Raw genomic sequence first — 26,289 nt, 5'->3', positions numbered from 1 at the left:
TAATTATGAAAAGATTTTTGTGCATGTTTCCCCATCCCCAAATCCATTTTTAGATGAGTTCTATTGTAAAATGTTCAAGATTGTGAAGAAAACCAAAACCCAGAACAAAATGAACCCCCCAAAAAAGACCAGGTTTTCTAAAAAATAAAATAAACCAAAGAAAAATTCCTCTAAATCTACAGCAATATTTTAACTGGAAAAAAGGTCCATTTTTCTCTGGTTTGTCAGTATAAAAGGTTCCTTTATTTATATATATTTAAGTTTTTAACTGCAAGTTCGTCTTGCTCATCTTCTCATGTAAGGTCCGTTGAGTGACTGCTTGGGCACGCCAGCAGCGTTCATGTAGCTGTGATGGGAGGGGCCCGTGTACATCATGTTTCCATGAGGGTTTGGCTGCATAGGCTGCTGGGTATAGGCCTGGCTCCCCATCATCCCCATCTGCATCTGCATAGGATACTGTGCTGTCTGGTTCATGTAGGCAGGGTTACTATGGTAACTGCTGTTCATCATGGGCTGCGTCATCCGATAGCTGTTCATGGCGTTCAAGGTGTTCATATTCATGGAATTGACATTATAGGCGGGGGTTGGCATCAAATTAACCCCCATGTTCATGCCACGCTGAACAGCCAACGCACGGGGGCCAGCCTGCATGGCGACCGCAGGTGGGCTGCGACCATACAGCTGCTGCTGGTGAGCTGCCGCGGAGGGCAGGGGCGCGGACTTGGAGCGGATGGAGATGTGCCCCTTGACTGGCATCTGCCCTTGCAGCCTCTGAGTGTGGGGAATGCCAATGTTGGTGGCAGACATGTTGCACTGCAGCAGAGGGGACGTGAGGTTCATGGTAGTGGAGGCCAAGTTCGGGGGCGGCGTCATGGTGGCTTGTGCTTGAGGGGTCCCAGCCAAGGGGTGCGACGGAGCCAGCTGAGCCAGTCCCGTGTTGGACAGAGAAACACTGGTTGCATAGGAAGTCACAGCAGGAGAATGGCTATAAGGCATGGCATGAGGGTCCATAATGGTGTTGGTCAGCTGCTGCAACTTGGCTAGACTGAAGGTGGCTGACGGCTGGGAGTAGCTGCCGGCCCCGAAGTCCCCAGGGATCCTCTCGTAGATGCTGATGTTCCCCGTGCTTCCAGATTCTGGGATCTCCATGATCATGGGCGCTGGGGTGAAACTGCTGTTCATGCTGCACTGGGACAGCGGGGGCTGCTGCTGCTGCTGCGGGGGCGGGGCCGGGGGCTGGGGCTGCGGGGGCGGCGGCGGCGGCTGCGGGGCCGGCGGGGGCGGCGGCGGGGGCGGGGCCGGCGGCGGGGCGGGCGGCGCTTGCGGGGGCGGCTGGGGCGGCGGCGGCTGCTGGGTGCTGGGAGGCCGCTCCACCGCGCAGCTCTGAGGGGACTTGATGCTGCAGGTGGCAGCGGCGGGCGGGACGCTGCTCTGCGGCATCAGGCTGCAGCTGCCGCCCACGCCGGCCATCTGCTGGGTGACCACGCAGCTGTTCTGGGTGAGGCTGCTGGAGGACGACAGGCCGCCGTAGGAGCAGCTGCTCTGGGAGGAGCTGTTCCCGCAGATGCTGCCGCCCATCGTGGAGTCGTAACTGCTGGGGTTCTCGTAGTTCTCCGTGGTGCTCTCGATGCTGCCCAGGTCGCTGAAGCCGCTGTCCACCACCTGCTGGGAGTGGTCCGATACGGAAGGCACGTCCATCATGGGGCTGGTCTCCATGTTCTGCATAGACGGCGCGGACAGGGATCCTTGCTCCGGGCTGATCTGGGTGTAGCCCCCTTCGAGGGCAGGCACGCTGGGACTGCCGACCGAGCGCACCGACTGGCTGGGGTGGGACTGGACAGAAGACAGCGGGCTGTTGTGCTCCGAGGCGTGGCAGTCCTCCACCAGGGGCAGCTGCGGGTCCTCGTCGGCCTGGGTGTAGCTCTGCAGGGTCTGACAGGCCGCCAGGGTTTCCTCGCAGTCCTGGTAGGCGCCCTCATGCTCGCTGCTCTCCTCCTGAGTCAAAGACTGCACGGCCTGCACGGTTTCCAGATCCAGGTCGCTGTGCGCGATCTCCGCCTCCTCTTTCAGCTGCAGCAGCTCTTCCTTAGAGTGGGAGTCCTCCTCGTGGTCGTCCTCAGAGCCCGGCATGTGCTCCGAGACCACGGACGCTTCGTGGGAAGTCTGCTCCTCTTCGGAATCCGGCTCCGTCTCCTCCTTGTCCTTCGCGTGCTCCCGACTGCTGTGCACGTCAGGATCTAAAAAAGACTCCGGGCCACCGTGCTCCTCCTTGACGTCGCCCCCAGCCGGCTGCTCCTCCGGCCCCTTCTTCTCTGTGGACTCCAGGTGGCCGTCGTCCTCATCATCCGCGTCGTGGTCTTCGCTCTGGTGGGTCTCTGCAGCGGCGTCCTCCTCCTCCTCCTCCTCCTCCTCCTCCTCACGTGCACGCTGCGCCAGCTCCTGCGGCCCCTCCTCCGACGGCTGCTGCCCGGCAGGAACGCGGGGCTCCTCCTCCTCCTCGCCCACCTCGGGCCCCTTGGCTCCGGTCTCGGGGCTGCCACTGTCCGCCGGAGAGGCCGCCCTGACGTCACTGCTGGTGGTGTCCTCCTCCTCCTCCCCCTCCTCCCCCTCCTCCGCTTCCAGGGGCAGCTCCTCCCCTTCCTTCCTTTCCTCCCTTAAAGGCAGGTCTTCTCGTGGTCCCACAGCTTCCTGGTTCTCTTGAACTTGGGGTTCACGTCCCGGCTCAGGAAGGGGGACAACGGGCTCGACAACGCATTCTCGAGTAGAAACGGCCGCCAGCTCCCGATTCAGCTTAAGTCCCGGCTTGCGACCAGGTCTTTTCTTCCAGTGGACTGGTTTGCGGCTCTTGCCCTTGGGCCATCCCTTCTTCTTTTTCATGGGCGTGGACGTATCTGGCTCAAGTGGAGAATCCTTCACATCACATTTTCTCAAAAGAGATACTGGCTTTAGGATAGGAGTGTCTGCACAGGAGGGATAAAAAATAAAGACAGATTTTACAGGATCTTGTATTTTTTAGTGCCTCTTTCTGAGACCACACGTACAACAGAAATGATTTTAATAATCATCCTGAACTCCGGACTATCTTCACTTTCAAGTTAAGAATCTAAAGGAGATACCCACTTCATGATATCCTCTAAAGTCACACAGTGAACTGGCAGAACGGATCTGGCCGTTGTTCAAAGGATCCTGGTCCACCCACTAGGTTCAAGTTCATCATCACCAACTGCATGGCTTTGGAGAGTTACTCTTAATATTCAGTTTCACCATCTTTAAAATGGAAATACGCTTTATAAGGATGCAAATACTAAGTAGTTCCTACAGCTACTTTAGACAAGCTGTCTTTACTGTGTAAATTACACATTAGCTCATTTCTCCTTCTTTCCCCCCACCCCTGTTTGCAATTTATATTATTGCTCTGGTTTTCTTAGTTTCTACTAAATCATTACTTCAGGTAAAATCAAGCCAATTACTCCAGGCCATGTCTGAGCAACCCTACACCAGCAGTTCCCAGCCAATGTTGTGTTTGTATAGGAAGAGCCGCAAGGCATGTAGTCCCGGACAAATACTGACCTGAAGCAAAAGTTAATGTACCAATGACAACGGTTTATTAGAAATAAATTTGATTATTAGCATTATTTTCTCCCCATTGATTTTTTCTATTTCTAAAAACTATGAATATGCACAGCATAAAATTTACCATTTTAACATTTTTAGGTGTACAGTTTGGTGTGGTATTAAGTACATCCATATTTCCCATTAATTTTTAAAGAGAAGGCCAGCAAATCCTATTTTTTAATAGGATTGGGGGAGGGGTACTGGTGGGACTGAAAAGGTAGTTAGCAGTAACAACCTGAAAATAAACAAAGGAAATGTCTACATTAGAGAAAAATTTGTCCAACAGGAACTTATAGGATACTATTTTAATCTATGATGATCCAAGACAGAATTTTACTAAAGTGCCACATGTTTTACAAAATAAATTTTTAGCTTCCTATACATCTCAAAATATAACATAATAAAATTCTGGAAAATCATGCACGATAAAGCAAAAAACTTAGTCATCTTATTACTATATTAAAAGTATTTATTATACAAAAGTATGAGACTGAAGAAAATGCAAGTTGTCTACTAGATTTGAAATTGAGTGAATTTATTTTTAAAAGGAGAATAAAAGCCCAACTGGTTAGTACATAAAAGCTATAGGTTTATGTACCAAGCGTGGACAAAAAGATTCCTACAAATTCGCCCAGCAAAGCAAAGCAGCTCAATCTGACCCCAGCAAGGCAAGCCCTGCTGCACGACACACGGGCAGAAACTTTAGGCTACACGTGAACAACTAGTTTGGGACCCAAGTCATATATAAGCCCATTTTTTTCATCTTTAAAAAGGAAATGACAACAAGTCTAATCAGTGGATTTTTAGCTATGCCATAAAATTTAACTTATTTTGAGGTACTGTTACCATTTTTATTAGAAATTTAACTACTTGTTGAGTAAGACATATTAGAGATATGATTCAGGAACAGATCTGAAGCAAGTCCAATTTACATGAATCTGACCTTATTTGAGAACCACTTCTAAGCACTTAGTCATTTAACAATATTTACTGAGTGCCTATTTTAGGCACTCGGCATACACAATTAGCAAAACAGGCCAGGTCTATAGATTGCACATTCCAGTAAAGGGTTATTAATTAACTATCTTCCTGATGCTAAGTCTAATCTACCCATTGACTAAAGATTCAGATAATGGCCAAGAAAGGAGGAGGCAAAAAGAACAATTTCCTACCAGCAAGATATTTTCTGCAGAGGTCTTGAGTTGAAGGGGGAACTACGAAAAAGCACTTTTATAAAAGGACAGAAAACTAAGTGAGAAAATGAGGATGAGTGCACTTGAGACAACTCTTCAGAGGCTGCAAGTCATTCTGCACTTGCCCAGTGGGTCGTGTCTGCCTTTCAGCCCTCTCTGTTGGAGGTCTGCCACTATCACTGCTGTATCTTTCACAACAAGAAAACCACAGTAAGCAACAGCTCTGCGAAACATACCGTCGGCGTCATCTGAATCTTCGTCTTCGTCCCCGTCTTTAGACTTCCTCTTAGAAGCGGGTCGACACCTGAGAACGTCCTGTGAGGACAAGTGACGGAAGTACCCTTGAGAGAAGAGCTCGTTCTCATCCTCTTCCTCTTCCTCCTGGTCAATCTCAAACGTGGGTTCTAATCTTGGCATTGGCCTCTCGGAGTCAGAGTCTTCAAAAGGCTCGTCTAAGACCTCCGTGGTCTCAGAAATGGTTTCTGTGACCACACTGCTATTGTGGTGTTTGCGCTTGCGGACTCGCCTTCTTCGGTGAAGAATTGGTTTCTATTTAAAAGAGAAAGGAGCATTTTATTTACAGTAAAGAATGCTATCATTTCCATTAGTAACATGATTAATAGTTTTTAAACCGCTAGAATTAGCACATACAAAATGAATAGGCCGTTTGCCAAAAGACATTTTGAATATTATTTCAAAATACTATAGTAAAAGATAAAAAATACTATAGTAAGATACTATACATACATAAAGTGTCACAGATACAAAGTATCACTGAATACAACTTTGTAAAAGAATAGACAGGCATGCCTCCAGAGTAGATATTAACATGCCCTTACTAACAGTTCAGTTAAATTTAGCACCCTAGGGAAGCTGCCTATTTCAGAAATGACACAGTGGCTAGTCCCTTAACTTCTCTTTTCCTCAAAAGAAAAAAAGAAATAAAACACTCTTCGTCTCACAGCTCCACTGCGCAGGTCAGCAGAACCACCAGGAAGGCTGCTATCCACAAAGAGTTACAGTGGAGCCTGGAAATCCGTACAGGTCTCCTTGGTGGCCGTGAGCATTCAGAAGTAAAAGAACTCTGTTATTGGGACCTGGTACATTAGGTACAGTTTTGTACTAGGGTTGATCTAACACCTTGAATCACATGAAAGATATCACAAAATAACACTGTATCACCAAAACTGATCTAATTCAATCCCCTCATTCTAGAGAGGCCAGAGAAGTTACAGGACTTGCTTTAAGGTCATATCCAGTCAGTACAGAAATGGCTGTAAAACAGTTTCTGACTCCTAGTCAAGCGAATCTCTTCAAAAACTTCAAAAGTATCCTGTACATGATCTCACTGCCTGTTATAATATTCTCTTTTTACACAGGGAAATAGCACAATTTTATTTTATAAAAAGGCAATATAAGTCTAGGATGGCAAAGATATATTCTTCATGATCACGTAACGAACAGCAGGTTAATCATTTTTTCTCCACTTCAAATTTACTAGTTTTCTAGTTGAGAAGACAATTTTCAAACTAGGTTAAACATGGACTTGCTCTGAGGAGAAATGGCTGATCCTAGGACTGGGGCATGAAATACACAAGATGAACCTGGAACATTTTGTAGAACCAGAATATAACGAAGTGCTCAAAACAAAACAAACCAAAAAAACTTCACAATGTTGAGGGTACGTATGTTGAAGAGACACAGGAGCAAACCTGAAAGAACTCCTCACAGCCAAGGCTGGAACAATTTGAGCATCAAATTAGTAAGGTGGTAGAACTGGATTATAACTTGAAGTATAAAGTAAATATCTATGAGTCCATACTGACATAAATAAATGCTTGAATCAAGAAATAGATGGGGAAAAATGGATAAATCTCCCAAGCAGAATTCCAAATAATTAACACGATATTCTGCTCTTAGGCAGTAGAGCCTAACTCCCTGTATCTTAAGTGTGGGCTGTAGGCAGTAACTTCCTTTCAAAGAATACAGTATGGAAAAGAGTTTGAAAAAAGGAGTAACTTTACAGTAGAGAAACCTGACAAACCTGATACCTGGAGCCAGGCGACCGGGGTTAACGTGGACGTGAACAGTGAGAAGTCACACTGACAGCAGATACCCTGGTATTTGGTAATCGGTACGGACTGACGGCAGATACCCTTACATGATGTGATGAGAACGGCACTTTACCTCTGGGGCCTTCTTCGCCAAAACACATCACCCCATTTTACTATCATAAGGGGCATTCTACAAAATCTAGCCAGCACTCCTCAAACCTGGCAAGGCCTTCAAAAACAAGTAGTCTGAGAAACTGCCACCAATAAGGGGGCCTAAAGAGACATGACGACTAAACGTAAGATGGTGTGCTGGGGCAGGAGAGGACATTAGGGAAAACAGAGGAAAGCTGAATGAAGTATGGACTCTAGCTAAAAATGCGTCAGTACTGGTTCACTATTTGTGACAAATGTACCATACCAAGGTAAAAGGTTAATAACAGGGGAAACTGGGGAATATAGGAACTCTTTGTACTTTCTTTGCAATAAATTTGTAAATCTAAAACTGTTCTACAATGGAAAGCTCCTTCTTTAGTAAACAGCCCTATCTTCTTTTTTTTTAAGGTTCTGCTAGGGAAGAGAACGATTTTATTGCTCTGGATGAAAGCCGTCACCTCACTAGCACAGAATGGCTCATCCAGAGAGCTGACACACTTCTGTCTGGCTGGTGTGCAGCAATGTTTGGAGCTCACTCCATAGCCTGGGAGATTTCTGGTATACAGATGAACAGAATTCACTGTCATCATCACACAGTGTTTACTAACGATCTGGTTATCATTCAACCTTTGCAAGATGATGAAATATAGTTTAGAAAATACTTTTAAAACAAAGTTAAGTCAAACCCCTGGAGGGTTGGAGAGGAGAGCGAGAAGGGAGGACCGAGGACGGGGAGACAGCACCGCCTGGGGTGAGAAGAACGGCTTCACTCGGAGCATCGCAATACAGGGCACCGTTACGTCCACTTTCCATCGAACTGTGTAGTGGTTTCCCCTCCTTTTCTAACAGAAGCATTTCTAATCTGTACGTTTTGTTTGTTTGTGTTTGGCCACACTACGTGGCATGCGGGATCTTAGTTCCCCAACCACGAATCAAACCCGTGCCCCCTGCGGTGGAAGCGCAGTGTCTTAACCACTGGACCACCAGGGAAGTCCCTGTACGTTTTTTTTTAAATCCCTGAAAAGTCATACTTTGAAATCAAACCAGCAAGCTGAAAACAGTCTGTCAGCCCTTAAATAAGTTTATGACTTCTAAGTGAACTCCCATGAACCAAAGAAGTCATGTGCACATTTCAAATGTTCACCGAGAACATCATATGCTACAACATACTGAGGCTTGAAGCGGAAAGGCTAACACACTATGGATTAACTCCAGGACAGCACAGAGACGGGCCCCACCTTCCGCTTCAGCGTGGGCTTGGTGAGGACCGGAGGCGAGCTGGACCGCGGGCTCTCGGGCTCCCCTTCCTCCTCACTGCTCTCGCTGCAGCCCCGCAGGAGGGCCCTGTCCCCATCGCTGTAGCGACCTTCACTGTAGCGACGGGGCAGCCTGTCGTGGCTTTCTGGCGGCCCACACTTCAGAGGCTCGGGGCTTCTCTTGAGCGGTCCTCGCCAGAGCTCGAGCCCCTCACTCGGTCTTCTTTTGGGACCATCTGGCTTCCCGTCCTGGCTCTGCTGCTCCTGCGAGGCTGCCGGCTGCTCCTGGCTTTCCGGGTACTGTTCTTGGCAGGTTTCTGATGTGTCCTCACAGTCTCCATACTGCTCCGCAGGAGCTGATGTCTCTTCCAAAAGCAGTTTCGAATCCTCATCACCAAAGCGCTCCTGGGCTTTTCTGTTCTTCCTCCTCCAGCGGCCTCTCCGCGATGGCTGATTATTGGCAGGAAGACTGTCACGGGGAAGGAGCTGTTTGTTCAAACGCGCAGAACTGGCTGGTGCCGTAACTTCTGGTTTCTTTTCACTTTCTACCGAAGCATAAGAATCTTGTTCTTTGTTCTCACGAGATGCAGACTTCCCCACCTAATTTTAGAAAATAAAGCCATGGTGGTTAATTTTCAGTCTTATTTGGTTATATCTCCTATTCTGACCTTTTAAATACTGAGATAAAAAAAAGAAAACAGAGCTTTAAAGAGAAAGTTATTAATTACTTAATGGCTAACATAAATATGTTATGTGTTAGGCACTGTTTTAAATGCTATATGGGTATAATTCACACCAATTACATGAAGTATTATTATTATTATATCCCCATTTTACAAATGACGTAACTGAGGCACAAAAAATGTAAGTAACTTGCCCCAGGTCATGCAATGGCAAATGAAGAAGCTGGGATATAAACCCAGACAGTCTGATCCAAGAGTCAGTGCTCTTAACTGCTATACAATACCATATTCAATAAACAAAGTGAATATTATTATTCTTATAATCTAGTAAATGTTAAATGAGATAGTTTATGAAATTTCTCAGAAACAGAAATTTATAAACAGAGGAGAAGGACTCTGGGGCATGGGCAAGAGAAAGAGGATGCTCAAAAAATGAAAGAAAATTTCTGTAATTATTTTGACTTATTTTATTCTGAATATTTTATTTTATTTTGAAAATTACACTAAACAGGGGCATGAAACTTTATGTTTATCAAAGGAGGACACAGATTTTTAAAGGATGAAAAGCACTGCTTTAAAGAATAGAACAGAGACAAGTACACATCACATGAAGAAAAATATTGAAAATGATGTAGTACAGTCCCTCATTAACCCTTTAATGGCTAGAGACACCGAACTATTTGGTGCTCTATTAGAAAACACGCATCTGTTTATTTCCTTAATGTTTTAAGGAAAATGGATCTTCATTTTATTTTAAACAATGGTCAGATTTAGATTCAATTCAGATTCCTCAATTCCTATACAGCTTCAAATTTAGCTGCTTATTGGCACTGTGATAAGAAATATTTACTCATAAGTAACATATTATAACAAATTTAAAGGTTTCCTAATGATACAAGGCTTAAAAATATAGAAAGAAGTAAACAAAACCCAGTCTTCCTGAAATTTCTATCACTTAAATAAACTCAGAAACTCTAATGTGAATTTATGGTGTTAAACAGTTTAAGATATCATTATAGGTACATCACAAACACTCATGAAAACCAAAATATGCTCTTGTATCCCCAACAACAGGGACCATTCGTGCCCTTACACTCAGCTCTAATTCTCCTTCCTGGCTCTGAGGCTCTTCCTGTTCTCCTTCCTCTTCCTCCTCCTCCTCCTCTTCTTCCTCCTCCTCCTCCTCCTCTTCCTCCTCCTCCTCCTCCTCCTCCTCCGAGATGACGGAATTGGAGACTATGACAGGAGTCCAGCGCAAACACTCTGGATCTACATCCACGGGCCGCAGATTCAGCTGAAGCTTTGCCATGTGATCTTGGATAAGTTTTTCCCGGCGGATAATCACAAATCTGAAACCAGAGGAAAGTTTATAGCAATCAACGACGCACAAGGAGTACCAAACAATGAATATGGAGCTACACCCTCAGAAAGCCCTGGAGATAAATGCTTCACAAAAAGCCTGCCTGGGAAGACACCACCACTGAGATGGCTCAGAATATGAACTGGACAAACACTTCACACTCAACTAGAGCGAGGGATGAGGTTGTCTCAGCCACTTCCCGTTCTCACACTTCCCACCTCTGAAACTTCTGCTACTCTCCTGTACTCTATCTTTTACTCTCCTGTACCCTTTTACTCTCCATCTTTCTAGCCCAAATGCCTCCTTTCTTTGTGACCTTTTCTCAACCACACTAGAAAAGGGTAAGCTGTCCTTCCTTTGACCTGTATTTCTTTTGTCCCATTTGTATGGAAATTAATCAAGAGTGTATTTTATTTGACACTATTTCCACAGTTGTTACTTCTTGTATGGTGAAGGAGCTCCCAATAAATAAAATAAAAGATTCAGTAGCTTAGGTCCAAAAGTTAGAAGGAAGACCAGAAAAGAAGTTAAAAAAAAATATGGTCAACAGTATAAAATACAGAAAGGAAAATGATGTCTCAGTATCACCAAGTACACCATTCGTATTAGTTTACGTCCTTTAATTGACAATTGGGCTGTCCGATCCAAAACCTTCCACCTAATTATCTTTCAAAGGTTACACAAAGGGATGTGATACTCACTGGTCACTCCGGAAGTCCAGCATTCGCAGGTGGTGGAGTGTGGAAGTAATGTCTTGAGGGCAGATTCCAGTCAACTTACTTAACTTCTTGATGCTGATCTGCTTGTCATTTTGGTGATAAAGGCACTCCAATATGACACTTTTCCAATAAGCCATGTAGGAGAGACGACCGAGGTCGGATAACGGTTTCTCTGGAGACCCCGCTTGGCCTTCACGCTTTGATAACAAATAACCTAAAGAAACCCCCAAATCACAGATGTGTCAGAGAGCCTAAAAGAGGGCAGTTTACAAAAATAACAAGCCCCTCTTCCACAATCAATCCAAGTATCATAGGCTACAATTTCAAAAGTAAATTCCTTCAAGCAAAAGAACAAAATTACAAAACCACTTGAAAACAAATTTGCAGGAAGATAACATAATCTGTATACACTGAACATTAAGTTAGTATTACTTTGTCTACAGTTAATATAAATCACACTGTTAGAATATTCAAACTGTTAAAAATCAGAACTTCACATTAATAGGCAAGAATGCTTTTTATTCAATGTACAAGGAGGGGAAACCACCCTTGCATGTTTTATTTCAACCGCTAGATGGCAACAGATTTACACGAATTGCACAATACAAAAGAATGCCTTTAGTTTTTACATAACCCTATCTATGAAGATTGCAGTTCTTCTGTGAGTGATTTAGATGACGATTTCTCACTTCAACCAAAGCTCTCCTCACAATTACCTATCACCCTAATTCCTGGTGAGCAAGAATGTCAGTGTGCGAGTGTCACTGTGCATGGTGGTGGTATTACTTTGTCCTCTTGTCCAGTGCGTGAGTCTCAAGAACAGGAAAAGAAAGGCATAAATTCTAAGGGAAATCACTCTAAGAATGGTAATGTGGGAAAATACATTGCATTAAAATAAATACTGTAATCATACAATTATTTGTATATCTCAAAAAAATGACCAATGCATAATAAAATATTTTCCCCTAACTTTGCTACTTAATGGCGTACATGTCCAATCATGAGTCCTATTTCAAAACAATATACTGATATTAAAGGAAATAATCTGAGTTTTACCCTCTACTATTACTCGGAAAAAAAACACCAAGAAAATGTAAAAAATAACCAATGGCACATACTTCCAATAAAATATAGTCAGGAGCACAGTGAATAAGCTTCATTGGTCTGCATGAGAATTAATACTAGTGATGTAATCATCTGATATTTAGAAGAATTTCCTGTATCAAAATCCTTAGTTTAACCGTTACTTCTTTAAATATTATTTAAATATTATTATTATTTAAATATTATTCCTTTAAATATTATTTTTAGCAATTATCTGAGGGAAAATATGCCCTCAAATACCACTATTTTATAATCAATATAAAATTTACCTCAAACATACATTTACTTTCTAAGCAAGATTATCAATGTATAAAACAAAATGCAGGGCTTCCCTGGTGGCGCAGTGGTTAAGAATCCGCCTGCCAACGCAGGGGACACAGGTTTGAGCCCTGGTCCGGGAAGATCCCACATGCCGCAGAGCAACTAAGCCCATGCGCCACAACTACTGAGCCCATGTGCCACAACTACTGAAGCCCATGCGCCACAACTACTGAGCCCATGTGCCACAACTACTGAAGCCCACGCACCTAGAGCCCATGCTCCACAACAAGAGAAGCCACCGCAATGAGAAGCCCGCGCACCGCAACGAAGACTAGCCCCCGCTCACTGCAACTAGGAGAAAGCCTGCGCGCAGCGACGAAGACCCAACAAACACAGCCAAAAATAAATAAATAAATTTATATTTTTTTAAAAAACAACAAATTGCAAGTTCCACAATAACCTTTTTTTAGAACTGTTAGCTTTCAATTTTAACTCAAATTTTTCACTGTATCATTTACTTCTAAAATTTTTAAAGGTGCATAGCATATTTTTAACCACTAGGTAGAGCCTGTAACTAAAAAAATGATGCAGACACCCATTTTCTCAGATAACTGGGTAATAAAAAGAGGGCAGGTGCTGCACTTCTTTATTTGTACTAATTTAAGTAGTTCTACAGTGTTTTTAATATTGTTGTGAGAATTAACTGCATAAAACAGAACTAAGTTCTGTTGTAAATTAATAGCTGCAAATTAAAACTATTTGCTATAGATCACACAGAAGCTCATATCCAATATTAGCTATTTTTGAAATATTCACATGCAACCAAAAGAAAAAAAATGTTCATGGCCTTAGGCTTTAAAGTTCCACTCAGCAGGGCTTCCCTGGTGGCACAGTCATTGAGAATCTGCCTGCTAATGCAGGGGACACGGGTTCGAGCCCTGGTCTGGGAAGATCCCACATGCCGTGGAGCAACTAGGCCCGTGAGCCACAACTACTGAGCCTGCGCGTCTGGAGCCTGTGCTCCGCAACAAGAAAGGCCGTGATAGTGAGAGGCTCGCGCACCACGATGAAGAGTGGCCCCCACTTGCCACAACTAGAGAAAGTCCTTGCACAGAAACAAAGACCCAACACAGCCAAAAATAAATAAATAAATTAATTAATTAAAGTACCCTTAATTTTAAAGAAAAAGAAAAGTTCCACTCAGCAATATGACAAAAGATACAAGCAACCAATAAATCATCTGCAAATCTTTAAACACACACACACACACACACACACACACACATACACACTATCTCTCTCTCCACAGGAAGAGACAATGAGCAATTATGTTACTATAATCCTTACTGAAATCGATGAGAAACCTGCCATAGCCCTTGCGTTGGTACTGGGGAAGAATCATTATACAGGAAACGTTGTACTTCTGTTGGCAGTGCTTTTCCTGGTGGAGAAAACAAAAGCCAAGTTTTTGGCTGGTAAGACTAAACACTGATGCTAATTTTTAAGAAACAAAGACCAATAGTCAAAACCACAGCCCTGGTCCTTTGGGAGTAACAATGCACATCAAGAGAAAAACACCCCTCTGGGAGGAGAAAGGACACGGTTAAGTCACTGCCATTACCCACAAAGCAACCATACCAGGAGAATAAAAATATAAAATGGAATGATGCCACCCAACACCAAGTGCAACTCAAAAACAGTATGTCAATGCCTGAGGTGAGCAGAGGAATCCGAGTCCCAACGGATCTGCAAAGCTACAAATGGTGTGTCAGTGTGGCACCCTAGAAGTGGGATGATTCATCACCAAAGTTTCTTTTATTTCCCTTTTTGGTGCTACATAGGGTGGGTATAAATACACTTTTATAAATCAAGCAATATATTTAAAATTATATTTAACTATTGAAACAGCCTAATAACAGAACTAGGACTTTTCACTTAACTATCTTTATACACTTAGATTTTACCATGGGCTTGCTTAAATGAAAGTACATCTTTTACATTGTTTGACTACAAAATAAACTTTTTTTTCTCCCCAAGAGAATGAAAAATTGAAGGAGAGAAAATACCCTTTAATAAAAATGGCTTCCTAAAAATTCTTACGTCTATGCCTAAAATGCAAATTAGGAAGAGATTTAAAATGAGAAAGAACTCAGAGAGGTAATGACTCTGTTTATTTCACGAGTTCTATCTATCATCACCATGGGAGTAGAAGTCATAGAAGCTCTCCCTCTGGGTAAGCAGTTCATGTTCCCAGCAGACTACAGTCTGTTGAACATTACTAGGCACCTGCTGGTACCAGGTAAGTTTCTCAATGTTCCTTCTGTTTCCCTTTCCAGAAAGCCAGATGGAACCCAGAGGTGCTGCATCCTGTAGTGTCTCCTAGTGAGAACCAGCAAAGATCGTTTCAGATTTCCATACAAATTCAAAAAAAATTTAAGCTGATATACTTACTTTAGAAAAATAGCCAACAAGGTGGCAGCCCTTGACATCATTCTGGGTTAGTACATAAAAAAGAAATGGCTCCACGTCATAATAGAGTGTTTTGTGGTCAAGAAACAATTTTGCCAAGAGACACAGGTTCTGACAATAAATGGTACTCACATTCCCATCAACCTAGAGGAAAAAAATAGACAAAATGGTCAGCAGGGTGTCTCTTTAGTTCTAGAATAACACACATCAGAAACAAGCATCTGTGGGTACCCACAGTCCAGCCTAAGAGGAGCTGGCAGCTATCAGAACAAAATGGACCTGGAAGCTGTCCTTTGAAATGGCAGAGTACAGTGCCTGCTATTTTAAGACAACTAAATATATAAAACACTGCACTTCAACAAAGCATGAAAAGTCTAGACAAGGAGGTGATGGCCAGTTTTAAAAATAGCACTTTTTGCTTTTATAACAAGATTGACTACAGGAATCCTTCAGATGGCAAGCTGATCTGATGTATTTTTTCAAGTATTTAATTCAACAAAAGATCTAAATGCAACCTCTCTTCTAAAATACATATAAGCAAGGTAAAACTATAGTTTAATCTGTGCCAGCAGCTAGAAGCAATGTAATCTGACTGCCATGATGAGATTTCCCCCAAATAAAGCTACTCAAGGGATTATTATCTATTGTCAGAAGCACCAAGCAGGTTCCCTAGGCAGCAACCTGGCAAGTGAGGTATTTCTTGGACTCCAGTTGGCCAAGATCAGGAGGACTAGGCTATATGCTCCCAATACCCCTGCAATTCTTGGCATTGCTGGAGCCAGCTCTTTTATGAAAATGCCAACAATTGCCTACATCAGACCCAAAGACCAGTTGACATTTCAAGACTGCAATTTCTTTAGCAATTTAAGTATTTATTGTACACCACACCCTTTCCCTCCCCACGAGGTCAAGAGCTCCTCTATTCCTCACCTAAAATAAAGGCTTTGGGAAGATGAGGAAAGTGAGGGATGGAATAGTTCCTGACAATCTGAAATTCTATCATCATAGTAATTAACAGAACTGAGCACATGGCAGGTACTCAATTAATACTTGGCAATTAAACCACAGAACTGAGATCAAGAAATTAAAAACCACTACTAACAACACAGAATCACGGATGTAGCGTGAGTCATACAACCATGATGCAGTCAGGAAATATATTAAGATTTATTCAATATACAGCTATTACACATACCTCTACACAACATTCCTTTAAATAGAGCAGTAGAAATCTTTTCATTTAAGTGTCATATTTCATAGATTCTAAGACACAATCTTATCACATCTAAACATAAGTAAAATCTGTTGGCATTTAATAATCGAATGGAGTTTGATCATAATTAGCAGTACCTTTACCTTCTCAGTGGTACATAAAATAAGATATATTACAACTGATGTCTTTGATTCAATGAAATACAGAATAGTTTATTCAGAGATCAAGCTTGTGAACTGGGTACCACTTAGATTGGCCTAATTCTGCTTCTCCCTCATACAGCTGAACTACTGACTCAGTAGTGAATGAACAACAGTAAAATAACATTTCCAAAAAAAAAATCAAGTTGTGCAATTAAAGTACAGGTGGCACTGTACTTGAAATGGGTAGGAAGACAACTACTAAACATCTTCTACTTTACCTCAAAGACAGAAATGTTATTCTTTCTATAAATCTCATTAGCAGGAGGATGGAACCAACCACATTTCTTCATGTGCTGCTGTAGAATAGTTCTACTTTTCATATATTTTAGACAGAATTCACAGAGATACAACTTAGGCAGCCTGTAAAAAATAATTACACAAATAAGAGGGCTTTATATTTTATAAGACTTTAAACTTTCATCACTATTCTTTTCTGATTCTCATTACTACCCAGGTAAAAAGGTAAAGAATGTATCATTATCCCCATTAACCAAATGAAAAAAAGGAAAAACTAAAACTAAAGATAAAACTAAGTTGAATAACAGGATCCAACTAATTAACGGCAAGAAGGCAGGGGTGAGAATCAATTCACCCAATTCAGTGCTCCTCCTATTAGACTAATACTTTGCAGTCTTTTTAAGTTATCCACGGGACAGACGTGAACATCTCACCTTCTCTACTCCGTGATAATCTCCAGTAAGTAAAAAGTCAAGTCTACCTTGAGAACACACCAGTAAGTGAAGAAGATTTTGTTATGCTATATATTCTTTCTTCCTTTATTTGGTCATTCACTCATTAATTTCAGAAAATGATTTATTGAATACTATCAGGCTCCTGTGCTAGGTATACTAGGTACAGAGTGCTGAGTAAGATGGACATATAGTAGGTATTATAAAAGCAGATTTTATATATCTTTTTAAGTATAAAATTATAATATGTTTTTTTCAAGTTAGGACATACTACACTACCTCCTTCCTTCCACCCCTGAAATTCTGGCTTCCTCTCTAGTTAAATATCACATTAAATCCTGCAACTCAAAAGTCTATTTTTCAAGGTGAAATAAAATTTCAATTTATTCATTCACATATTCTCTGTTATAGTCATATCATTTATATTTATTCAACAGTCTTTCTATTTTAGCCGTAGTTTAACAGGATTTCTTCCATATAATGTCCCTTTTATGAGGAGCTAGGCAACAAAGTGATGAGATCAGTTCATAAAGTAACAGAAGGAACATAACCTAAACTAAAACCCAGTGGCTTTTATATGTGTTTTAGTCTGAATTGAGAAGACTCCTGATGGCTCTCTATTATAAAATATACACCCCATGTATCCTCAGCACAGAGGCTTCCCTGCATCCTGAACTGTGTCCAAAACTGGTAAGCACACCTTGGTAAGCTCAGATCTGATCCTACAATGAAAACTGCATATGTGAAAATACTGGATGATATGACAAAAAATATAATCCAAATAAAATATGGTATCTTCCCTCATATAAATAAGTACTGAGGCTGAAGGAAATTTTTAAAAAACCAAAAAACCTCATTAATTTAGTGTCGCCATCAGTTTAGATAGCTATGCTTTAAAAAGATTAATCTGGAATTTAAAAAAAAGTAGATTAATGTACAAAAATGTTTGCTTTGTTAACGTGTGAAGACCATAACTATTTTTTCAAGTTCTACTTTAGAAGCAGCTTTTGAAGCATATTTATCTGAAAACATCTAACATTCAACTAAAGCCTTTCCCAGGTGTATTATGGAACACTAGTTCTGTATACACTTAAGTGTTTCATGCTCAAGTAAAGTGGGAAAAGGCATGTGATTAATTTTTTCTTCTCCCTTGGGGATTCACAATGTGTATGAATTCCTTCTCTACAATCCCACATCTTATTTTTAAAACTGCCATTCAGCACACTAAAAGCTTCCATGGAACTGCTGTGGTATATAATATTTCTAAATGTCTACAATATGTAACACAAAAATAATATCTAGTATTAGTCAAACTCAAACAACCCGAAATTATATCATTAGTACAAAAATAAGCCATTCCAAAATAAAGTACTGAGTGAAACAAATAATGACTGACATTACAAATAAAAGCAGAAGCCAAGAGCACAGAAAAGAAAGGCTTCCTAGGCCACTCTGCTTACTTCCCTTGCATGTTGCCTCAAACTACTCAGAGAAGGAATGACAGCAGGATAAACAGCTTTTTCCTTCTTTCCCACCAGAACTGAAAAAACCTCAAAATGAAATGGCCCCAGTTGAATACTTCATCATCTAATGTGGGCACTAAATGTATTAACTGAGTCTCAAAGCTGACCCACAACTGCCAGCCTGTCTTCCTGAATATCTTGGATTTTGAACAATTTCTTCTTCAAAGGAAGGTGGAAGAATGAGGTTCTCCCTATAAATGTACCTAATGGCATCCTCCTCCCTGCAACTACTCTCCTACTTACCTATTCTTTACTTGTTCTAAATTCTCAATGAGCTATATCTAGAGAAGACAAAAGCTCTTTGAAAAGATACATGAACCTCAATGTTCACAGCAGCACTATTTACAATAGCCCAGACATGCAAGTAACCCAAGTGCACATCACCAGAAGATGTGGTACATATACATATACACCCATATACATGCAACGGAATATTACTCAGCCATGAAGAAGAACGAACTATTGTCATCTGCAGCAACATGCATGGACCTAGAGAATATCATACTAAGTGAAGTCAGACAGGGAAAGACAAATACTTTATGGTATCACTTATATGTGGAGTCTAAAAATGAATACAAATGAATCTACATACAAAACAGAAACAGACTCACAAACACAGAAAACAAACTTATGGTTACCGAAGGGGAAAGGGAGGGTGGAAGGGATAAATTAGGAATATGGGATTAAGAGATATAAACTATACATAAAATAGATAAGCAACAAGAATCTACTCTGTAGCACAGGGAACTATATTCATTATCTTGTAATAACCTATTGATATAATGGAAAATAATCTAATATATATCAAATTATTTATAATATATATAAATATATATAACAGAATCACTTTGCTGTACACCTGAAACTAATACAATATTGTAAATCAACTATACTTTAATAAAATAAATAAACAAATTCTCAATGACCAATTTTAACTTGTTGCAACATGAAGATAAAGAATCCTTGAGTGTAGGTTCAGTGTGACAGCTAAATATTACAAATAAATATTTCCTACAAATGTGAATCTAAAAAACCTAAACAAAATTCTGAGCTTTTTGAAATAAGAAAGAAAGTAAGAGACAGAGAGATGGAGGGAGGGAGGGAAGAGAAGGGAGGGGAGGGGGAAGGGAAGGGGGGAGAGGAGGGAGAGGAAGGGAAGAGAGAAAGAACCAGTGACTTTTCCAGGTTACAATAATGACAAATGCCAACTTCAAGCTGTTTACTTGGAATAGCAAGATGTATGGCATTTTACTGATTATTTTTTTTAAAAACTTCACTGGGCCTTATTACATGAAAACTAATAAAACAGAAGCAAGCATAATATGATCTAGTTTATTCTAAATCAGTTCCTGCTGAAAACATTCTTAAAGCCTCCTACTTATTTTTCTTTTTTTTATTGAGGTATGGTTGATGTACAATAAGTCCCAGGTGTACAACATTGTGATTCACAATTTTTAGAAGTTATACTCCATTTACAGTTATTATTAAAATATTGGCTATGTTCCCTGTGCTATAAAATATGTCATTAGCTTATTTATTTTATACATAGTAGTTTGCACCTCTTCATCTGCACCACTATCTTGCCCCTCCCCCTTCCCTCTTCCCACTGGTAACCACTAGTTTGTTCCCTGTGTCTGTGTGTCTATTTCTTTTTTGTTACATCCACTAGTTTATTTTTTAGATTCTACACATAAGTGATATCATATAGTATTTTTCTTTGTCTGACTTATTTACTAAGCATAATACCCTCCAAGTCCATCCATGTTGCTGCAAATGGCATTTCGTTCTTTTTTATGGCTGAGTGGTATTCCTTTGTTATATGTACATATATACATATACACACACACATACATACATAAAAAATGTTATATATACATAACATCTTCTTTATCCATTCATTTGTTGATGGACACTTAGGCTGCTTCTATGTCTTCGCTACTGTAAACAATGCTGCTATGAACATTGAGGTGCATATATCTTTTTGCTTTAATGTTTTTGTTTTCTGTGGATATATACCCAGAAGTGGAATTGTTGGATCATATGGTAGTTCTCTTTTTAGTTTTTTGAGGAACCTCCATACTGTTCTGCACAGTAACTGCACCAATTTAAATTCCCACCAACAGTGTACAATGGTTCTCTATCCTCCACATCCTCGCCAACATTTGTTATTTGTAGATTTTTTGACGATAGCCATTCTGACAGGCATGAGGTAATATCTCATTGTGGTTTTAATTTGCATTTCTCTAATGATTAACAATGTTAAGCATCTTTTCACATGCCTGTTGGCCATCTGCATGTCTTCTTTGGAAAAATATCTATTCAGGTCTTCTGCCCATTTTTTAGTCAGCTTGGTTTTGGGGGTTTTTTTGTTTGTTTGATGTTGAGTTGTATGAGCTGTTTATATATTTTGGATATTAACCTCTTATTGGTCATATCATTTGCAATTATTTTCTCCCATTCAGTAGGTTGTCTTTTCATTTTGTCAGTGGTTTCCTTTGCTGGGCAAAAGCTTTTAAGTTTAATTAGGTTTCATCTGTTTATTTTTGCTTTTGCTTCCTTTGCTTTAGGAGACAGATCCCCCCCCCAAAACTGCTGTGATTTATGTCAAAGAGTGTTCCACCTATATTTTCTTCTGGAAGTTTTACGGTTTCAGGTCTTATCTTTAGGTCTTTAAACCATTTTGAGTTTATTTTTGTACCTGGCTTAAGAAAATTGTCTAGTTTCATTCTGTTGCATGTAGCTGTCCAGTCATCCCACAATCATTTACTGAAGAGACTGCCTTTTCCCCATTGTACATTCTTGCTTTGTCATAGATTAACTGACCATAAGTGTGTGGGTTTATTTCTGGGCTTTCTATCCTGTTCCACTGATCTGTGTGTCTGTTTTTGTGCCAGTACCATACTGTTTTGATTACTGTAGCTTTGTAGTATAGTCTGAAGTCAGGGAGCGTGATGCCTCCAGCTCTGTTTTACTTTCTCAAGATTGTTTTAGCTATTCAGGATCTTTTGTGTTTCTACACAAATTTTAAAATTTTTGTTCCAGTTCTATGAAAAATGCCATTCGTAATTTGATAGGGACTGCACTGAATCGGTAGATTGCCTGGCGTAATATGGTCATTTTTAACAATAATAATTCTTCTAATCCATGAACACAGTATATATCGTTCCATTTGTTTGTGTCATCTTCAATTGCTTTCGTCAATGTCTTAATAGTTTTCTGAGTACATGTCTTTTACCTCCTTAGGTAGGTTTATTCCTAGGTATTTTATTCTTTTCGATGCGACTGTAAATGGGATTGTTTCCTTAATTTCTCTTTCTGATAGTTCACTGTTAGTGTACAGAAAGGCAACAAATTTCTGTATATTAATTTTGTATCCTGCAACTTTACCAAATTCATTGATGAGCTCTAGAAGTTTTTTGTGGCATCTTTAGGATTTTCTATGTATAGTATCATGTTATCTGCAAACAGTGACAGTTTTAATTCTTCCTTTCCAATTGGGATTCCTTTTATTTCTTTTGCTTGTCTGACTGCTGCAGCTTGGACTTCCAACACTCTGTTGAATAAAAGTGGTGAGTGGGCACCCTTGTCTTGTGATCTGAGAGGAAATGCTTTGGCTTTCCATAACTGAGTATGAAATTAGCTGTGGGCTTATCATATATGGCCTTTATTATGTTGAGGTATGTTCCTTCTATGCCCACTTTCTGGAGAGTTTTTATCATAAATGGATGTTGAATTTTGTCAGAAGCTTTTTCTGCATCTGAGATGATTATATCGTTTTTCTTCTTCAATTTGCTAATGTGGTATATATCACACCAACTGATTTGCAGATACTGAAAAATCTCTGAATCCCTGGGATAAATCTCCCTTGATTATTGCTTACAATCATTGTTTATGATCATTTTAATGTATTGTATTTGGTTTGCTAGTATTTTGTTGAGGATTTTTGTATCTATGTTCATCAGTGATATTGGCCTGTAATTTTCTTTTCTTGTGGTATTTTTATCTGGTTTTGGTATCAGGGTGATGCTGGCCTCATAGAATGAGTTCAGAACCATTCTTTCCTCTGCAGTTTTTTGGAGTAGTTTGAGAAGGACAGGTGTTAACTCTTCACTAAATGTTTGGTAGAATTCATCTATTAAGCCATCTGGTCTTGGGGTTTTGTTTATTGGGAGTTGTTTTATTACTGATTCAATTTCATTACTGGGAATTGGTTTGTTCATATCTTCTATTTCTTCCTGCTTCAGCCTTGGGAGAGTGTAAATTTCTAGGAATTTTTCCATTTTTTCTAGGTTGTCCATTTGATTGGCATACAGTTGTTTGTCATAGTCTCTTATGATCCTTTGTATTTTAAAAGCCTCTTACTTTATTAAAACCAAGCCTACTGGGATGACACTGTTAGTCTAAAGGGAATCATCCAATAAAACTCCAGGAAAAAACCAAAATATTTCTTCTAGTAATAGTACAAACAGCTGCAGTTCTCTGATTGAAAAGATATTATCATATAGGAAAAACACTAGATCACATGAAATGAAATGCAGTTATTAAGATTATGAATACTCCCTGCCCTAAAGAATACTGCTGGGTGCTGCTTTCTGTCATCTTCTTCCTGAGAGCACCTCGGCCTTGACTATCAAGTTGGTGTATGGTCACTGTGATTAGCTGCATCATGGGGTATAGCCCCCATACTTGACATTTATTTTCAAGCACCCATTACATGGACACCACAGTCTATGAAGTCAGGACTGGGCTGCAGCTTATTGTTTCCCTTACATCTAGGATGATGCAAATATTCTTCCTAGAAATTCCTACAATACCTTCTTGGCTTTTGAACATTGCCCAAGATAGTAGCAGTTTGTGTGACTTTTCTAACAGTTCAACTTGTAGGAAAATTTTAATACAAATTGTATCAACTACTACTTAAGTCAAAGACTACGGTACAAGTCATCTAAGATCAATCTAGGTATCAATGCTATATGGAGTAGTGAAGCACAGAGGTTAAAGGTTATGGCTATATGGTAAGAGAAGAGTGGGATTAAATCCTGGTTCTGCCACTTATAAACTGTATGGTCTTGAATATGTTTGCTGGGCCCTAGGCTGTAAAACGAAGAAAGCAATATCCACCTCACAGAATTATTCCAGAGATGTTCAGTCCAGTAGCAAGCTCAGTGAATGGTAACCATAGCTGCTATTATTTATAACTAATACTATGAATATTTTTATTCTCCTTTCACCCATTTTACATCATCATTTAATGGTCATGCAAGGACTTCAAGGATGCTGTTCTTTAGTAACTGGGGCTGTACATAATCTACGCATCAAATCAAGTCAGGAACAGGATCAAAAGGTAGAGCAAGGTTCTTAAGCTACTCAATAATGTGGGAATCTGCCTTCTTAGGATCTTAATATGATCTTGCAGCAAAGAGGTCATTAAGAAGCTAGGCTCTAAGCAGCTCAGGAGTAGAGGCTATCCCATGATCACAGTTCCTCTTGCCTCTAGCCCATCAATGTCATGTTTTTAAAGGTAGAGCAGGGCCCTCTATGGACCTGTCTATCATGTGTGTGCATAACATGGCCCTGTTGGAGAAACCTAGGGTTAAAACCCTGGTTTCTATTTTTCAACAACTGAGACTTAATCATACTGCTCCAAATGAAGCAGCATTATTGCTTCATTGCTGTTGTTTCATTTTGCTTTGTTTTTTTTTTTAAGTCATGGATGCAAGATTACTTAACATACACTACACACACAAATATCTGAATATTATGGGAGACAATGCATAATCCCACTTCCCAAAAGATTTTTCCTCCTGTGATCGTTTTTGTTTTTGCTCCAATTGTCCTATTTTGCATGCTTTAGGATTTGGAATTTTTTTTAAGTGTTTAAAACATTTAACAAGAAAATAATTTGAAGTAATTTAGCAGAGAATAACAGTCATTAACAAAGTAAAAATACAGGTTTATTATCTGGAAAACATAAGATCTCTAAACATTATAGTCAACTCAAGTTTAAAAGAACTCAGAAGTGAAACAAACCTAAACTCATTTTAAATAGATATATGTGGTTTTCTAACAATGTACTTAAAATTATGGATAGAAAAAGATCACAATTATAGATACTAAAGAGCTTATTAAATTACAGAATATTTTCTGAAGCAAAGTTCAGGGAACCCTCCACAATGGTGGATAAGGAAATGAATAGAAAATGTCTAAAATTCTACTTAAGAAAGTTGATGAATTTTACAGTTCTTACCCTACTGCTGCTTTCTATTACAATTCCTATTATACTTTTTTGGTTATTTATTTTTCTGCTGGCAATGTTTGTTCATTCTTTCACTGACAACTAATCCTGTCAAAGCTGATTAAGAAGTCACGTTCTAGTGACAACCTCATCAGAACAAAAAGCACATTTTTGATGAGGCTTAATATCTTAAAATCAACAGCCTCATGGTTGGGTCCATTCTCATCTTCTCTCTATCTCCATTCCTTAGTACATGGAGTTCCTCTCCTCCCCTTGAGGGGAAGAGAGAAGGTGCCTGTGGTTCCAATCTCTGCACTACAATCCCTGGAACAGGTGACACATGTGTTGAACAAGCTTTCTTTTCTAAGTGAAGCACTCTTGTGATTTGGACAGCTCACTTAAAAATGGCAATAATTTATTTTAAATTACTATTACTTTAAATAATAATTTATTTATTAAAATAATTTATTTTAATGAAGGAATTAATTCCTCAACTTTGTTGTTCTTGATCATACAATATCCTGGCTACCCAGAACTCCTGAGGAGGAAATTGCACTGAATACCTGTGTTCTGTAGGTAGTTGAGGAATTTCCTTCCCTCTTTTAACATATATACATAAAGTAATATATAAATATAATTTAATCTTTTTAACAAACTCAGATTGTTGTTCTTCCATGAAATAAACAGAATGCTGCCTTAAAGATCCACCACAGAGTCTGGGGCTAACTGACCCTACATTAAATGGGTCTCAGTTTGCTGTGTTTCATGAGCTTTATGTTAGTTTCCTGGAGTTTTGCTTTCTCTCTCTCTCTCTCTTTTTCTTTTGGTCACTGAGGTCTAGGTCTGTAACAACATTCTCATTCTTATTTTTCTATTTCTGTTAGACTTGGAAACCAGACAAGCAAGTTATTAAGTTACATGGAAAGAGAAAGTTTAAAAAAATACTGAGTTCTAGTTTTTTAACAAATTATACTGGCCTATTCCCAGCTTCTTCGAAATAACCCATATTAAAGCACTGTGTATACTATAAAGCACTAAATAAATCACTGTCAGTGTAATTATTTTGGCTAACATTTTAGACAAACCATGTTACTAGGTAGGTAAGAAGTTATATAATGAGTACTCTGAATACGTGTTTAACCCACAGAGCACCGTAATTTATTATTCCTTACAACACTCTGCTAAATGGGAAACTGAGGCATAGTAGCTTATGGATTAAAGAAAGAATTAATATGACTGCTGTACTTCAAATGGTAGGCCAGTATTTAATTGTTTGACCAAATTTTACTTTAACTCTTTTCATTTCAACCCTAAAAGAAAAAAGTAATAATAACTGACATTACTGGGCACTCACCATTTTGAAGTGATTTACATATTTCAACTCATTTAATGTTCACAATAAACCTCATGAAGTAAGAACTACTGTTATCTCTATTTTACGGATGAGGAAACTGAGGTACCAAGTAGCTGGGTAACTCCTAAGGTTACGTAGCTTATAAATGTCAGAGTTGAGTCATGAAACAAATCTGGCATGCTGCCTTACCCCAAAAAGCTGGTGA

General features: G+C 39.9%; 1 protein-coding gene across 1 annotated transcript in view; it reads right to left on the bottom strand.

Moving 5' to 3' along the window:
- Positions 1-220: 220 nt before the first annotated feature.
- Positions 221-26,289, bottom strand: part of KAT6A (lysine acetyltransferase 6A) — a 108,934-nt gene continuing 82,865 nt past the window's right edge. The window contains exons 10-17 of the mRNA XM_081221089.1: positions 16,502-16,643; positions 14,850-15,011; positions 13,746-13,839; positions 11,016-11,247; positions 10,048-10,303; positions 8,254-8,871; positions 5,045-5,357; positions 221-2,960 (exon numbers count right to left, since the gene is read on the bottom strand). Coding sequence (XP_081077215.1) covers positions 286-2,960; positions 5,045-5,357; positions 8,254-8,871; positions 10,048-10,303; positions 11,016-11,247; positions 13,746-13,839; positions 14,850-15,011; positions 16,502-16,643 — 4,492 coding nt within the window. The 3' untranslated portion in view covers positions 221-285. The remainder of the gene's footprint in view (positions 2,961-5,044; positions 5,358-8,253; positions 8,872-10,047; positions 10,304-11,015; positions 11,248-13,745; positions 13,840-14,849; positions 15,012-16,501; positions 16,644-26,289) is intronic.

Source organism: Mesoplodon bidens, assembly GCF_964165515.1.
Source record: "Mesoplodon bidens genome assembly, chromosome: 20".
NCBI classification, from domain to species: domain Eukaryota; kingdom Metazoa; phylum Chordata; class Mammalia; order Artiodactyla; family Ziphiidae; genus Mesoplodon; species Mesoplodon bidens.
The sequence above is the reverse complement of the archived record's forward strand: the minus strand, read 5'-3'. Positions and strand labels throughout refer to the sequence as shown.